This window comes from Siniperca chuatsi, linkage group LG10 (genome assembly GCF_020085105.1).
Source record: "Siniperca chuatsi isolate FFG_IHB_CAS linkage group LG10, ASM2008510v1, whole genome shotgun sequence".
NCBI lineage: Eukaryota > Metazoa > Chordata > Actinopteri > Centrarchiformes > Sinipercidae > Siniperca > Siniperca chuatsi.
Window position 1 is genome coordinate 3,434,242 of NC_058051.1, and position 16,831 is coordinate 3,451,072.

The 16,831-nt window shown below is 41.1% G+C and overlaps 1 protein-coding gene across 3 annotated transcripts in view; it reads left to right on the forward strand.

Moving 5' to 3' along the window:
• The window catches only part of lamb2 (laminin, beta 2 (laminin S)), a 53,316-nt gene that overhangs the window by 14,389 nt on the left and 22,096 nt on the right, over window positions 1–16,831 (forward strand). For all 3 annotated transcript variants that reach the window (XM_044211359.1, XM_044211360.1, XM_044211361.1), the window contains exons 3-10: window positions 5,436–5,605; window positions 5,798–5,933; window positions 8,520–8,593; window positions 8,763–8,951; window positions 9,895–9,958; window positions 15,397–15,599; window positions 15,740–15,860; window positions 16,108–16,296. In XM_044211359.1, the coding sequence (XP_044067294.1) occupies window positions 5,436–5,605; window positions 5,798–5,933; window positions 8,520–8,593; window positions 8,763–8,951; window positions 9,895–9,958; window positions 15,397–15,599; window positions 15,740–15,860; window positions 16,108–16,296 (1,146 nt within the window). The remainder of the gene's footprint in view (window positions 1–5,435; window positions 5,606–5,797; window positions 5,934–8,519; window positions 8,594–8,762; window positions 8,952–9,894; window positions 9,959–15,396; window positions 15,600–15,739; window positions 15,861–16,107; window positions 16,297–16,831) is intronic.

Consider the following 16,831-nt stretch of genomic DNA (forward strand, 5'->3'; position numbering starts at 1 on the left):
GTTTTCGTGAGATCGCAGTGATGTCAGCTCAACTCATGTCGTGTGCAGAAGTGTGAAGCCTGTGTAGTTTATCACAGACAAACAAACACAGACAGAAACACACAGAGATAAAAGACAACAAGAAACCTAGTGATTAAACTACACATCAGACGTCTGCTCCTCCACCCTCTCTGGTCTTTCTCACACACACACACACACACACACACACACACACACACACACACACACACACACACACACAGACCTTTGAGTGCATGCCAATAGTTTCCAGAATAGATATCAAGTTGTGTCTGGATTGGTCTTCCCACTGTCTGTACAAAGACTGTGTACCGGGTCTCTCTTTCACACTCATTCGCACACATTTTTTTTTTTCTCTCACCCATCAAATCACCCATCCCACCTGCTCTGCTTGTGTTTTTTTTCACACTTTCTTCATTGATAATGATAAATGTGAAGCAGCTCAGATTGGTACCGTATACTTGCACAAATCCTCTAATAGGCGTCTTTTGTGCAGTCAACAAGCACATACTTGATGCTTACATTCACTTGAAAATTGGAACATGTGTACAAGTGTAAGTACTTGTTTAGTTTGAGTGTCAGTTAAGTGCCAAATGAATCCTGAGTTATAATTGTGTAACTATGAATGAGTGTGTCTGTGTGCAGAAGTGCGTATGTGTCTCTGTATAGATGCACAGGTGCATGTAAGGGCCTCCATACTGTAGGCATGAGTTTGTGACCTACAGTATGTTAACCTCATATCTACTTGTTGCTCACTTGGCTGGCACCAACGTGAGACTTGTCCAGATGCCAACACAGGTTTCCTCTAGAGTGAGTGTCAAGATCGTGTATGTATGTGTGTGTGTGTGTGTGTGTGTGTGTGTGTGTGTGTGTGTGCGTGTGTCCATGTGAAATCCTCCTCTGCACTGTTCCCAGCAGGCTCCCTATCTACAGCTGGCCTCATAGCAGTGTCAGGCTGTGATAATGCAATCGTTGTCTACCTTAATCAGTGAGTGTAGACCTGCAGAGAGCATGCAGGCACTGGCAGGTACAGCGACCAGTCTCCCTTTATGTCTATCAGCATTCAAAAGTTTTGAGATCTCATTATTGTACAGTGTGTAGACAGTAGAGACACCCAGTTATGGAGAAGGCTGACATTATGGCAGGCCCACACTGTTAATTCAATTTATTTATTTTTATTTATATAGCGCTAATTCATAACAGAAGTTAGGAGGAGGAAAGAGAACATACAGTAGAACAAACAGGAGAGGAGCTTGATAGCTGAAGGCTCTGGCTCCCATTCTACTTTTGGAGACTCTAGGAACCACAAGTAACCCTGCATTCTGGGAGCGCAGTGATCTAGTCGGGTAATCTGGTATTACGAGCTCTTTAAGATATGATGGTGCCTGACCATCAAGAGCTTCGAAGGTGAGGAGAAGGATTTTAAATTCTATTCTGGATTTTACAGGAAGCCAGTGCAGAGAAGCTAATATTGGAGAAATTTGATCTCTTTTCCTAGTTCTTGTCAGTACACGTGCCGCAGCATTCTGGATCAACTGGAGAGTCTTAAGGGACTTAAGCAGCCTGATAATAAGGAATTGCAATAATCCAGCCTAGAAGTAACAAATGATTTGTTCAGTTATAATCTGTTAATATTATTGAAGTCTACAAGTGAAGGACCTTTTGTCATTCATTATGTGCTGTGTCTCTTTTTGATTAAAGAAATAATAGCACCGCAGCAGTATAAATGGCTATGTGCCATGTTGCCAGGCAAACAAGATGTGCTATGACTTTGTAAAATGACTTCTTCACAGAAAATGTGGCTTAATTTATTCACGGGTTTTAACTCTGAAGTTGCGGTCATAATCTAAATTTAAAGAGGCTTTCAGATGCAAAAGATTACTGAGAATATGACTATGAATGGTTACTGAGAACTGTAATTTAGGCATTCAAATAATCTCTTAGAGGCCAATTACATACACATTATCAGATCAGGCAGTGGGTTAATGGACAGAAATCTGATTAAAAAGTTGTAGTTGATAGACTGTTGGTAACATTGCCCAAAGAGTCTTACAGAGAACTATCTTATAAATGAATTTAGAAATATGTTTGTGCCTCAATCATGCAAGTGCGAGATAGATCAGACATTTTGAGTTTGAGTTGTTTTTTTTTTCTAAGCACATAAAGTGTAGATCATTTATTATCACACAAAGACCAAGCAAAAAAAATCTATTTTGTGCTCAAGTAATGTTTTTGCATGTTTGCTATTATTATAACTCAGTAGCAATTATCAAGTTAGCATAGTTAGCAACTGCTTATTTGGCAGCAGACAGTTCTAGCTACCAAGATAGCTTGGGTTTAAACACAGGCATTAAGTATAGGTTAACTCACAAAGTGAATTTCAAAGCGAGCGAGCGAGCGAGCAGGTTAACTTGAGGGCACGCAGAGCAGGGATGTTAAGAGAGAGCAAATGAGTAGAACTGAGTGAGAAACTGCATTATTGCAAATACATTTACTGAGTGCAGAACAGATTTTTATTTGCTCAAATTACATTTTTTTTTTGTGCAATAATAGTTTCTCTACAAAATATATAAGTGGGACATTTTGAAGACAGAAAATGTTTTTTTGCAAGCACATAATGCGCTCAGGGTCGAGGCACAAATATAGTGCCAAATTAAAAGTGTATGAGTAGCACTAGCTGCCGCAGCAAGTGCCCCCCAGTAAGTCACTAAGCCCCAGATGCTCAAGTGAAGCTGTGTATTTTACTGCCGTGTAGCTCTCAAGTGTGAATGTTTGATGCAGGAAAAGACTAGGCATCCATCTTTTTATCTTTTGGGGAATGTGAATATAGACCCTGTTTTCCAAAGCTTGTTAAATTTGACCCACAGTGTAGGAGTGTTTTGTAGAGCTGTTACTGTTACATGTTTCCATGTAGACTGTATACATATGGAGGGAGGATTTGAAACACCTGTTGTTGACACACCATAGATTGACACCAGGACCCCTGGGTCTCCACTCTCCTCATACCAATTTCATCATAGCAACACACACAGACCACAGGTCCCAGAGGCATGTAGGAGGAGAAACTCACGTCAAGATGTCCAGTGGAATGTGTGACGGCTGCTGCCGGTTGTCATGAAAGTTTATAAGGTTTATTTTAACTCCCACACATAGCACTTCTATTCAGTCACACCAAGGCTCCAGTGCTGTATCAGAGAATGACACATTATCTGTTCACTCCATGGTTCAACATTTGTACCAAGTCTATAGAAATAAGTAAGATATTCTGTAAGATATTTTCATGTTACATCTCAATCTGGAAGAGTAAGCTATGAGTAAATAATCATTCATTCATTTTCAAGATGTTATGCTTTCAACTGTTGCTGGTCTTAGTTGACCTCTGTATGACCTGCACTGGTTAGTTTCTAGTTTTAGCCTGTGGTTGGGGCCTCTTGTCAGGTCAGTTCCTAGGGACCCCTGCAGACAGCAGAGCCTGTTAACCTGCAGGGTTGCCTTGAGATAATCCCCCTCCCACTGGATGTTGTCTCAACATTGAATCAGCTCTTGATCAAGCAGTAGCTGTCTCGTTACGGGGGGCCAGAGTCCAGCTCAATAAGCCCTTCATACCCTGCGGTCCATGACCATTATGAGGCTTCTACATAAGAAGTTTGCAGAAAACGTTTTTCCCATATCTATCGACCATGAGAAATATGATAACTGACCAAAATTTGCCTTTTGATGACCACAACAACGATAACATACAAATATGGCTTTTATTAGTTTCTGTGCCTTGTATTGGTTTTAATTTTTAGGAGGTTAAAATAAAATGGCTCACACATGACACAGATTTCTTTTTTTATTGTCTAACTGAAAAATCCATTAAATCCATAGTATCTTAAACTGATCTAATTTTAAAATCTAGAGAACTGTCTTTGATATTCTTACTTACAGAATCCCAGTCTTTGTCTGCAAGGACCTAAATTTCTCTCCCATCAGATTTTACACCAAAACAAGGGTATATCATTGAATAAGCCCCATAAAACCTCACGTCCCTCACCAAACACACTACACTGAATCTAGAGAGCAGATCCGATTGCTGGTGCAGTGTTCGATCTGTCTGTAAAATCGTGTAAGATGTCTTGATTATAACTATAAGATAAAACTCTTCTTCTAGAGTACTTTAGTAAATGTTTTCACCCACCCTATTTCCTTCAAAGAGATCTCCTAAACTTCAGACTGCTTTATGAAACCAATCTTTCCAAAGAAATGGGGTTTCATTTTAGGGTTCTTCTAAATACTGGATTCTAAATTAAGGTGTACATAAATCTTAAACATTCGCAAGACTTTTTTTCCAGAGTCTCCGTTCTCATACATACCAGGGAGGTGCTCTTTCTTGTGGTAACATCCAAGTTGCTATTTGTCCAAGAGACAAAGCATAGTGATACAACTGTATCTGTTGTCAGTCGGGTTTTGAATCTTCTCCCAGCACAATCTTGGCCGTTTTCCATTCCACAGAAAAGTGTTACAAATCCTATAAAAACGATTTAAGACCATAAAACAAATTTCTATTTGAACAAAATGATTTAATTCAATTCAGTTTTTTTTATATAGGGCCAATTGATAACAGAAGTTATCTCATTGCACTTTTCCTATAGAGCAGGTCTAGACTGTACTCTTTGTAATATTATTTACAGAGACCCAACAAATCCCACCATGAGCAAGCATTTGGCGACAGTGGCAAGGAAAAGCTTCCTTTAAGAGGCAGAAACCTCTGGCAGAACCAGACTCAATGGTGGGCGGCCATCTGCCGCTGCCGTGTTAGGTTTTGAGAGAGAGAGGGAGAGAGAGAGGGAGAGGTTTTGGGGGTGGGGGGAGAGGGAGGCACAATGCAAATACCACCTAGAATTATTATTTTTTAAATAGTAGAATAGTAATTGTAGTGTTAATATTAATAAATATAATAATAATCATAGGAATGACAGCTAATCTATAGCAATAGAACAAATGTACACTCCTGTAGAGTAAAAAGCATAAAATATAAAATGTTGCTGTGATGAAGTTCGACTTATTACAGATTGTCTTTGCCTCTTTATTCACTTCTTTGTGGCAATGATATCTGTGTGGGACAAAGCACAGTGAAGAACAGATTCAGACTCACTGGTCAGGTTACTGTAACATAATTAAGTTGAGTCAGACATAAGACAAATTTAGCTCTGGAGTCTCCTGCAGTTTCACTTCCCATCCTAGATTCTTTCTTTCTCAGGAAGCGATAAGAGCTTCTGATGTTGTCTCATTTTTTAGTACAGAAAAAAGTGTACTGATTTGAAGTTGGCTTAATTTGCCAACACAAGCTTGTGAATGGGTGCTCTATTAGGGAATGGTGCCACTCTGCACTGCTGTTTCCGGTTCACTGTAATTCATTTCCTGCACACCCCCAGTCCTGGCGGCTGCTGTTGGCCAGGAGCCTGACCACAGCCACGGCTGTGCCCATGGCAGCTGTTACCCAGCAACGGGGGACTTGCTGGTTGGACGAGAGAAGAACCTGAAGGCCTCGTCTACATGTGGGATGAGGAAAAAAGAGACCTACTGCATTGTCAGTCATCTGCAGGTCAGTGTGTGTGTGTGTGTGTGTGTGTGTGTGTGTGTGTGTGTTTGAACACATCTGTGACATTAGGTAAATTCTGAATTTTGTGTCTGCCCATCTCTGTCCTTTCTCTACATTCTATCTGGGTCTCTCACTGACCCCTGAAGTCTTTCACCTTTGACCTTGTAACCCTGACCTTTTCTTGTCCTGCTGCAGGATGAGAAGAAGTGTTTCGACTGTGACTCTAGACGGCCATATGACCCGGTGTACAACACCATCAATCACCGGATAGAGAACGTTATCGCCACCTTCAAACCTCACCGCAAGAAGTCCTGGTGGCAGTCCGAGAACGGTGAGGAGACGTTGTGGTCACTTGTGTTCTGCATTGACTCGCAATCTCAGTGCAAATGCAGTTTGGCGTACAAATGTACGGAATGAATAATAGACCAATGGGGTAGTGTCAGAGAAAGGGGATGTAACTGATATGTACAAAATAAACAAAACAATCAAAAATGTTAAGCAGCACTATGATATGTAGAGTATAGACAGTAACTTCGGAAACGTATGTAAACTGTACAGTCTACTTTCATCTCAGCACTCTTTGCGATAGGACATCCTTCTATACAACTTGATTTTCTCAGCAAGATAAATGTGTTAGTAAAACAGTGTGATTTCAGCTTTCATTTTCATGGCTACAAATTTGCACAGAACCTAATTAAAGCTGAAATAATTGTTTTGAATTGCTCCTGAAAGCATTAACAAATAAGAAACTGCTCATACTGTATGTTTTAAATCGGCCCTGCACCTTGCTAAAGTTGGTTATTTGACAAGCTTAATATGGCCTCTACTTATAGGTGCTGGCATATAGTTAAAGCTATCAATATTTTTAGAGATGAATGGGGGGATGGGGGGATAGAGGGGAGAAAATGGATGGTTATAAAAAAATATGAGGTAGTGAATATCTTGAAGCAGAAATGACTCAGTTGGAAGGAGGCAAAAATATTGGGATAAGAACAAAATCCTAAAAGTTTATTGAAACCACAAGCGGTAAGCAGCTATAGAGAACTTTAAACACAGTATTAGGTTAGCACACACACACACACACACACACACACTGTGCCCAACATCCTCTGACCAGCTACAGATGGGCTTAATAACAGAGTAGGCCTTGCACTGGCATGTCAACAGAGAGAGAGAGAAGGGGGATGACAGGGAAAGGAGAAAAGTAAAAGCTCCGATGGAAAGATAAAAGTGAAAGTTGAGGGAGTATTCAAGACTGAGTGAGAGACAGTAGTGAGGACAGGGAGAGGGACACATTTGAGCGGATATATTATCGCTCACAATGACAATGAGTGACTGTAAAGCTCTGTGCAGAGAAGCCAGTTGGACACAAGGCTCATTTCAGCTGTTTGTCAGCCATGCTACTGTAATGGAGTGCTGTTGATGACAGCACTGTGCAGCAGTACCAGACCCAGAATAGAACAGAGAGAAACAGAAGAAGAAGGAGAACAGGAAGTATAGTGACTATTTTTACTCTTGGTTGCTACTGCTTTTCCTTGGCATCTTGGTGGCATTTCCATGGTGGAAGTGGTACAGTGTGCTTTTGATATGGATTACAGTGGTTTGATTGTGTGCACTTATTAATTGGAATTGCAATTTCCTGGGATTGCATGCATACGTGCTGGCTTTATATGGCACTGTAAGTGAGTGTTGGCTAAACAGTGGAAAAGGCGTGTTCTGCATGTGTTGGTTGTGTGTGTCTTTTCCATTACCATTTAGTATGTATGACTTGCCCAACAAACGTCTCTGTCAGCAAGGCTCAAAATGTTTGCTTTGAATTATCCTTTCGCTCTCTACCCTGTTTCTCTCTCTCTCTACATCCCTAGCTGTGTCACACCCTTCCTCCTCTTTTGTTTTCCATCTTTTTCCTTCCTGTGCCTAGCACAGGGCTAACTTAACCACTTGCCTGTTTACTCATCCAGCAACATTAGCAGGTTTAGGGTGAGAGTGAGTCAAAATGCTACAATGAGCTGAAAGATGCTGGGGGGGGGGGCAGCAGAGTCGGGTGGTAATTCTCTGTTCATTACTGCGAGCAACACATTATACAGTACACATATTTACTTGAGCTATCGTTTATATAAAAATATGGATTAGTGCAGCTTTAATAGGTAGGTTGACCGTATAGATAGCATAGATATTATCTCTCCTATATCATTTCTCCTTTGCTTCCTAACGCTCTCCAACTCTGGTTTAGGCTTTAACATGCTGTAGGAAAGTACTCTGTGCCACAAACATTCACATTGTCATTACCTGCAAGTTATAAATGTTAAAAAGGTGATTCCCCAGGATACATGGATGTGTGTAGGCACATGTGTTTTTGCAAAACATGTCACTGAGTAGGCATCAAAACAAATTCTCCCTCATTCTTGCCTTTGCATGTGTGTATGAAAGAGCTGTGTTGTGGTTTCTCTTCAAAGCACCAGTTTAAGTTGTAAAATACAAAATTCATGTGGTGTGGCCTTTATGTATTAGCATGCGGGAATGGGAAAGTCCTCTTGGCTTAGTGCCATACGTGTAATACAAAAACACAGAGAACAAGAGAGAGAGTGGTCCTCAGAATAAAGTGGCCCTTCAGAATATTTGGTGCTCTACAACTCAGGAAGTGTGTGGGCTTTTCCGACATGCTCTTTACATTTCTCCTGCCAAGACTGAATGCCTTTTCCTGTCAAGATGCCATTCCTCAAATCAAAAGCACGAATGCTACTTCACCGACTGCTACTAGCCATTATTCTCTGTCATCCATCTGTCAGAAACTGGTGGTATAGATGGAAAACAAGTTCCATCTAACTGACAGTCTTTAGCTGTAAAGGCAAATGTTGGCTTTGTGTGAATTTAATCTCTCTCTCTCTGTCACTCTCTCTGTGTCTCTCTCTCCCAGGAAAGTCGGACGTCTTTATCCAGTTGGATCTGGAAGCAGAGTTTCATTTCACTCACCTGATTATGACCTTCAAGGTGGGATAAAAGCTTATGTCATCACTTTATTGACCTGTATCAACAAGTGGCTGAAAAGTGTGATTTACAGCTCAGTTTGTTTTGTGCTTTGGGATTATTCTGCTTAACAAAATGAACTGTGCAACAAATACATTGGAGAATTTTTGTCCATGACATTCTTCTCTTGCAGACTTTCCGTCCGGCGGCCATGCTGATTGAACGGTCAGCAGATTTTGGTCGTACCTGGCAGGTTTACCGCTATTTTTCCCACGACTGCGCTGCTGCCTTTCGCGGAGTGTCCCAGGGTCCTTTGCATAACATTAATGATGTCATCTGTGAGTCCCGCTACTCTGACATTGAACCGTCAACGGAGGGAGAGGTGAGCGATTGATTAAAGGAATAAATGGCAAGTCACATTAGTTGCTCAAATAAACACAAAAATGTATTCTATTTTTAAGTCAAATCGATTTTATTTATACAGCCCAATATCTGAAATCCCAAATTTGCCTCAGGGGGAGTTTACAATCTATTCAGTCTACATCACACTTTGTCCATAGACCCTCGATTCAGATAAGGTAAAACTCCCCAAAATACCCTTTTAACAGGGAAATAATGGAAGAAACCCTTACGAGGAGCAACAGAGGAGGGACACGCAGTAGATCAGCTTAGCCTAACATAAAGACTGGAAGCAGGGGGAAACAGCTAGCTCTGTCCAAAGTCATTTTGTCGTTTTTGCAGTTCTGTTTGTGTATGAATTACACAAACGAGGTATAACATGTTAATAAGTAAAATTTAGATGTGTTGGTTGGCAGATTTTTTTAAACTTTGGACATTTTTTTTAACTTTTGGAGTTAGGCTAGCTGTTTCCCCTGTTTCCAGTGTTTATGCTAAGCTAAGCTAACTGTTTCCAGGCTCTAGCTTCATTTGTATCATTTAGACATGAGAGTGGTTTTGATCTTCTCATCTAACTCTCAGTAAGAAAGCGAAAAGGAGCGTATTTCCAAAACTTAAGTAGCACTTCACATAGCCAGTTTCCAATTCAATCCTTATCCTAACAGCAATTTAATGCACAGTTCCTGCATTTGAAAGCAATGTTTAGCAAAAAGACAACACACAAACAGAGGGGACAAAGAACCCAAGCTTTTGAATAACCCCAGCACATGTAAAATCTTAAGTGCACACACTGAATACTGCTCAGGCACTAAGTGCAAAGTCTGATTCAGACTCATACTGCATATGTTGCTGTTTATTTTATTATTATTTGTAGTCTCAGATAGTTCAAATATGTAATGTGTGTGCATAATATGTATGTCTTGGCTTAGGTCATCTACAGAGTGTTGGATCCAGCCATCAGGATTGAGGATCCATACAGCCCAATCATCCAGAGTAGGTCACGCTCGTATTTTAAACAGCAGATTGATGGTGTACAACCCTATTGGGTGACACAAAATGTTGGACAAGCATAATACCTTGTTTACGTGGGATGAATGATTGTTCTTTTTATTATGAAATAATTCATATTTGTAACCGCATGTGTGTCCATGTTGGTGTGTCAGTGATGTTTTACAGGCAGAAGGCTCTTTGATGTCAGGGGTTATAAAAGCTTAAGAGCTCTACAACAAGCTGAAGTACAGCGTGTGGTGGAAAAATAAGCTCTTATTACAATTGTACAAAATTAAAATTATTATTGTTATTTTTATGCAGTGACAGCCTACATTAGTGTCCAGGCAGTGCGAATTTTTGGTTCTGACTGACAATGTTGGTACTCTACATACTCCTTACGTTACTCTATGTGGTGACTCAACGGCTTCCCGTTCCTGTGAGTTTTGACAGTCTGGCCATTTGCCGTCACCACATCTGGACCCATGAATGAGCGACAGCTAATGCTAGCTACACCCCCTCCTTTCTATAATGCTAAGAGAACACAGCACTGATACCCCAGTCAGACCCACACAGTGACGCAGGTCAAGCATGCGTCGAGTAGACCCGCGTCATAGGCGAGTCGGCTGTTTGAAAAGGGTTCGAGTGTGCAGGAGATTTCAATGACTGAGCAGGTGTTGAAACAACATGAATGAAAAGTAAGGTATCAACATTCAAAGACGTTTTCCAGTCAGTAGCGCACCACAGAAGTTGACAGTGTGTCTGCTAGCCATCAGGTGTCAAAAAAGGTAGAATTCAAATTTCAGTTTGACTCTAAACTTAAAGTTTAAGTTTAATAAATGATTCCACAGAAAATTCTATCCTTTTACTTTGCGAGCTATGGTCACATTTGTCACCATAAATCAAACTCCAGCCGACACAATTAGCTCTTGCTATCCTGCTGTGACACATTACACACTTTAACAGGCCGTCTCTCTGGGGTGTGAAACATGGCCCCGCTGTGTGGAAGACATGGGGAGATGTGAAAAGCAGCTGTTTCTCTCCCACACTGCCTCACTGTCCTAGCTCTCATGTTTAGACTGGCAGGACATGAGAGCTTTTCCCAGAAACCCAAGCTCGGTTTCCAGTGCAGCAGCAGAGGTTGTCTTTTTCTGTTGCTTAGTATCTCACTGTAACTGGCCCACATGAAGATCCCTGACCCCCTCGCAGCTGAACAATTCATTTGCACTGTCTGCTGTTGTCAAGACAATGAATCAACATCCAGAGTAATTCTTGTTGGCTAGCTTTTTGTTTGTTTCTGCATCACTTGAGTGAGATTGGGGGACTTTTTGCAGGAGTTTAGCCTTCCAGGAAAACCTTCCCCTTTGTAGATATTCTCCTCTTTGATTGGCAGACCATAACCCACAGCCCTGAATCTTTTGGGGATAATACACAGTCTCAGAGGAAGTGTGTCAAGGAGGCTCAGTTGAGAACAAAAAGTCTAGAGAAGAATTATCTTCGGTCTCACTGATTCTCTGTGTTACAACAAACTGGGAAGAAGTGACTTACATTCTTTCTATCTCCCTCCCAGCATTTCCTTAACTTGGTATTAAAACCCGCTGTCACACGGGTATGTTCGAGGCAGCAAGGAAAAGGACCCAAATGCAGACAACCGGTAGACAGGAAACGATCAGTGATTTAATGGTAAAGTGATGATACATAAGCTTACAAGCAAAGGCAGCACGTCCAAACAGAAGTGGCAGGTAAAAGGAACAGGCAGGTAGGCAGGTACAGATTAGGGTTCAGGTTCAGGTGGCTGGCAAGCAAAGGCACGAAGCAACAATGACAATCTGGCTAGAAGCAGGTGGAGTTGGCCAGGTATAAATACTGTGGGGGGTAATTGGGGAACGAGGAACAGGTAAGTGGGTGGATGTAGGAGTCAGGTGACTGGGACCGGTGGGTCGGATGGGATTAACATTACCGGGGGAGGTAGGGAATGAAATATTCACTGTGCTCCTATTTTGAGTAATTTAACTCATCGTTCCGGACGGCATTTTAAAAATTGCGAAATTACAGGATGTGGTCTGTCGTAGTCGTTGATATTCCACAGGACAACGCCAAAAGAGAAAGCCAAAACCTTCCCCAGGGGGGTGCTGGAGAGTTGAAGGAGAGGCAACTATACTGCATGCAGTTGAGTCAAACTTGAGTCAAATATCATGCTCCTTCTCAGAGTCATAACTCAGTCATATATTAACACACAGACATGAAACACATTGATATCAATCAGCGTGAGTTACACTTTCCAACGATATAATTATCTCTGATTTCCATTGTGAATAAACGTCCGTAAATCTGCATAGAAATAATACTTTAGAACTTGCCTGAGAATCCTCACATTTTTAACATTTCTTCAGTATAGTATAGCTGTCTGTCCTCCATGGGTACACTGCAAACAGGAACTGCTACTTTGGTTTATGACTAAATACCTGCAATGACATTCCCATCAGTCTCAGCAAATTCTAGTATGGTAAAACACCAAACTAAGATGGTGAATATGCTAAACATTATACCAGCTAAACATCAGCCTGGTCATTTTAAGCAAGTTAGCTTGCTAACTTTAGCATTTAGCTCAAAGCACTGCTGTTCCCACAGTAATACAGCCTGACAGAGCTGCTAGCTTAACTGAAGACTATTGTTTTTTGTGAAGGCCTGTTTTTGGTTTTCAGGAAGTCTCTTTATTACTTTCTTTACTCTCAGGTGCAACCTTTGGGCTACTGAAAGCTGCCGTTTGGCTGCTGCAGTTGTTGCTGGCTGAGTTGGAGGATTGTTCTCCAGTCGGCTATTACAGCATGAGGAGAAACAGACAGTGTCTTAGTGCAGTGGAGTTGGAGGGATTAGCTCTTGTCTGTCAGAGAGGGATTCTATTACTGCAGACGAGAAGTCAGCGGGATAGGGTCAGAGTTTGGACCAAAAAAAAGCCTCCCATGAAACATTTCACCCATCTTATTGTAACACTGATGCTTCAGCTCCAGCAGGATTTAAAATGACAGGAATTACTAATTATATTTACTAAAATAAAATTTTGTAATGTATGTTGGTATGCTTATGTGTTAAGGTACATCTGCATTAGTTTGTGTGTGTGTGTGTGTGTGTGTGTGTGTGTGTCTGTGTATGCGTGTTTTTGTGTGTGTGTGTGTGTGTGTGTGTGTGTGTGTTGATAACTACTGTGTTGAACAGCTGGACTGTAACAGCGGAGGATGCTCTGACCACGGCTGTTCCGGAAGATTGACAGGGTAAAAAGACCGACAAATCTATCTGGAAAGGAGTTGTCTTTCTCCCTGTAGGCACTCTTTCCAAATAGTTTGAGAGGATAAGGAGGCAGGATGTGGGAAGAACCATTTCAACACCACATTGCATTATTGTCCATCATTTTTGGATTCTCCCTCTTCTTTAAATGTACTTTTAAGTCATGTATGACATTTGGATAGTGTCTTGCTTTTTTTATTGCCTTATTGATAGTAGGAGGAAGGAGGAAATTGGGTTAGCAGTGAGGAACAGCAACGAGGCTTCTGCTAGAGCGCTAATCCCCTTTAATAAACACATTAATGAACATAAATGAACATTACATTTTTAGTAAATACCAATACCAAAAATTTGGGGTTGGAGTGGTGGAGGGACTTGCAGCAAACAGTGTTGGCATGAAGGTATCAGCAGAGCAATAGTGAAGTGTCAGGTTATAATGGCCACTCTGCACACCTGCATCAATATCATTGGATGTGACAAATTAGCTGATAGCCAGCTGATGAATGAGCAGCGATTGTGAAGCACGAATGAAACAGCTGATCAGCTAATGCAAGCGCGACTTCAGTGCTCTGCCTGAACTATTGCTATGCTGCCTATGGGAGTGGGTAGACAATATCGAAATTCTTTTCACATTTAGATGAACACCCAATAATACATTTCCTTACCTTATTTCCTTATTTCCCATCCAGGTTGCCAGTCAGTCAAAAAGTTGTGAGGTTCCAGGTTTTGGTTTGCAATTTTTACTAGCCATGCTAGAGGCTCTAGGGATGGTAATGTTGGTTGGTCAGTCTGTCATCTGGTCGGTCAGTCAGCCCAATACTTTGGTCGAGACTGTAATATCTCAACAATTATTAATCGGATTGCCATGAAGTTGGTGCAGATATTCATGGTGCCTGGATGATGACTTCTAACTTTTGGTGATCCCCTAACTTTTCATGTTGCGCCACCAGCAGGTCAAAACGAAACTTTTTCCAGTACTTTGGTTTATACAGTAATGACATTCCCATCAGCCTCAGATACACTGTGTTTAGTGAAAATTAGCAAATGTTAGCATGCTAACACACAAACTAAGATGGTGAACATGGTAAACATTATACCTGCTAAACATCTGCATGTTAGCATTTAGCTCAAAACATCGCTATGCCTAACTGTAGCCTCAAAGAGCTGCTAGCATGGCTGTGGACTGGTTCACAATTTTTCAAGTCTGTCTTAAAACAATACTCAGATGCCCAAATGTACACTGAAAGAGTTACAGGTCACGGTAATCATTCCTCCTGTCTATACTGGTCATGAAGAGATCCCTTCCTAAAGCGATTCCATTTTTCATTCTCAAGTTCTCATTCTGTGCAAAAATACTTTCATAAGTTCAGCTGAGGCTAATACAGTGAGAAGCTTGAGCAGTCTGAGTTTGTCAAATTTAGTGGGGATCTTGCAAAATTATTATTAGTTATTTTAGTGTGAAATTCCCTCTTTGTGCTTCCATAGACAGTGTTTTAGTGCTCGGTCACGGCGGATGAATACTAACACAAAGCAGAAACTTGGTACTAAAAGACTGTAACTTTGGAAGATCTCCACTCAAATCTTGCTTATAGATGCCAGCTGGTCTGGGGTTGCATCATAAAATATATGTTGTGTTTGAATAAATGAAAATAGTAATGTTTATATATATAAATATCAAGATATATAGAGGTTTTATATAGGTTTTGATGTAAAAATGATAAAATAAGAATCTTCTGTTTCTTTACACCTATTATAGGTTTACTCTGTGACATGGTGAAATTGCTTACAAAATGGAAATAACTTTACATGTCATCGGGATTTAAACTACTCCTAGTAAAATTAACTGTTCACCCATAATGCTTTGCCACACACTCAGCTCTGTACTGCTCCACTGGCCTTGACTTCCTTTTGCTAGGGCTTTAGTGCTGGTTTTCGTGTGTGTGTGTGTGTGTGTGTGTGCATTTGTATTTTTAACCCATTTTTTAGTTGCTGTCCTTCATCCTTGACCTCACCAACTTGTGTCATTGTGAGACTACCAGCCTTCATATAACAGAACACTTAAACTAAACTCCAGTGTCCACATGAAAAGAAGCCGTATTCTGAATACATACCTGCGTTCTGTTCCTCTTCCACTTATTCTCTTCATGTCCTCTCCCCAACAGACCAGCTAAAGATCACCAACTTGAGAGTGAACTTCACCAAGCTTCACACCCTGGGAGACAACTTGCTGGACCCCAGAGCTGAAATCAAAGAAAAGTATTACTACGCCATATATGAGCTTGTCGTACGCGGAAACTGCTTTTGCTATGGCCACGCCTCGGAGTGCGCCCCCATCGATGGCATCAGGGATGATATAGAAGGAATGGTGAGTGATGAGGCTTCAGTTACAGTGCAGACTTTTAATCAGAAGTTTCCTCCTGTATTTTACTCTTATAGTTTCAACGCTTCTTCATCTCATATAGATTGCCTTAACTCCTCCTCCCTTCCCTCCCATCTCTTTTTAAGGTTCACGGCAGGTGTGTGTGTAACCATAACACTAAGGGTTTGAACTGTGAGCAATGTGATGACTTCCACAACGACCTGCCCTGGAGACCAGCCGAGGGACGCAACACCAACTCCTGCAAGAGTGAGTACAGAGGAGGAAGCAAAGAGGACATTAAGTGCAGTGCAAAAACAAAACAAATCACAGATTTATTAGGCAATAAGCATTAATGAGAAAAGAGATCGTATGTACTGCCGCATTTTAATTGATTATTTGTCAGCAGGCTAATGTAACTACATCTGCCTGTGGATAGCAAACACTTGAAAATATATAATAACAATATGTCAGTAATGACTAATTAGTTTTTAAATAAATACGTCTTTTTTTCTAGAGTGTAACTGTAATGGCCACTCGACCTTGTGCCACTTTGACATGGCGGTGTATTTGGCCATGGGAAATGTCAGCGGAGGAGTGTGTGATGACTGTCAGCACAACACCATGGGACGCAACTGTGAGATGTGCAAACCTTTCTACTACAAAGACCCTATTAAGGATATCAGGGACCCACGAGTTTGCATAGGTGAGTGTGTGTGTGTGTGTGTTCCCTATCAGAGAATAACTACTCATGGCATTTTCTGGAGCAAATGTGCGTGACTGCCGTCAGCTGCTGTTACTGCAGGGGAGTTGAAGGGGGAGAGACGTGAGGCAAAGATACTGCATGAGGTGAAAAGGACCACGATAGGAAGTTTGTCATTGTAGTTTGGCCCACTGATTTGGCCCACTTATCAACACTGCCTGTAGTTGTCAGTCAAATCTGAACATGCAGGCATGATAGACATATTTGTAGATTTGGTGTGACTTACACTGGATGGACATCAGGATATCATTCCCTTTAATGTCCATTGCTAATAAACATCCATAAAACTGTTTAGAAATCATAGAAACATGATTTTTCTTAGATCTCCAGAACTTGACTGAGAATCATCATGTTTTTAAGTTCTTTAGTATCATAGAAATCAAGTGATAGTTGTCTGTACATCCATGGGTCCACTGCAAACAGGAACAGCTGATAGATAATTCGACAGTTGCACATACTCACAAAATGTTGGGCTGAT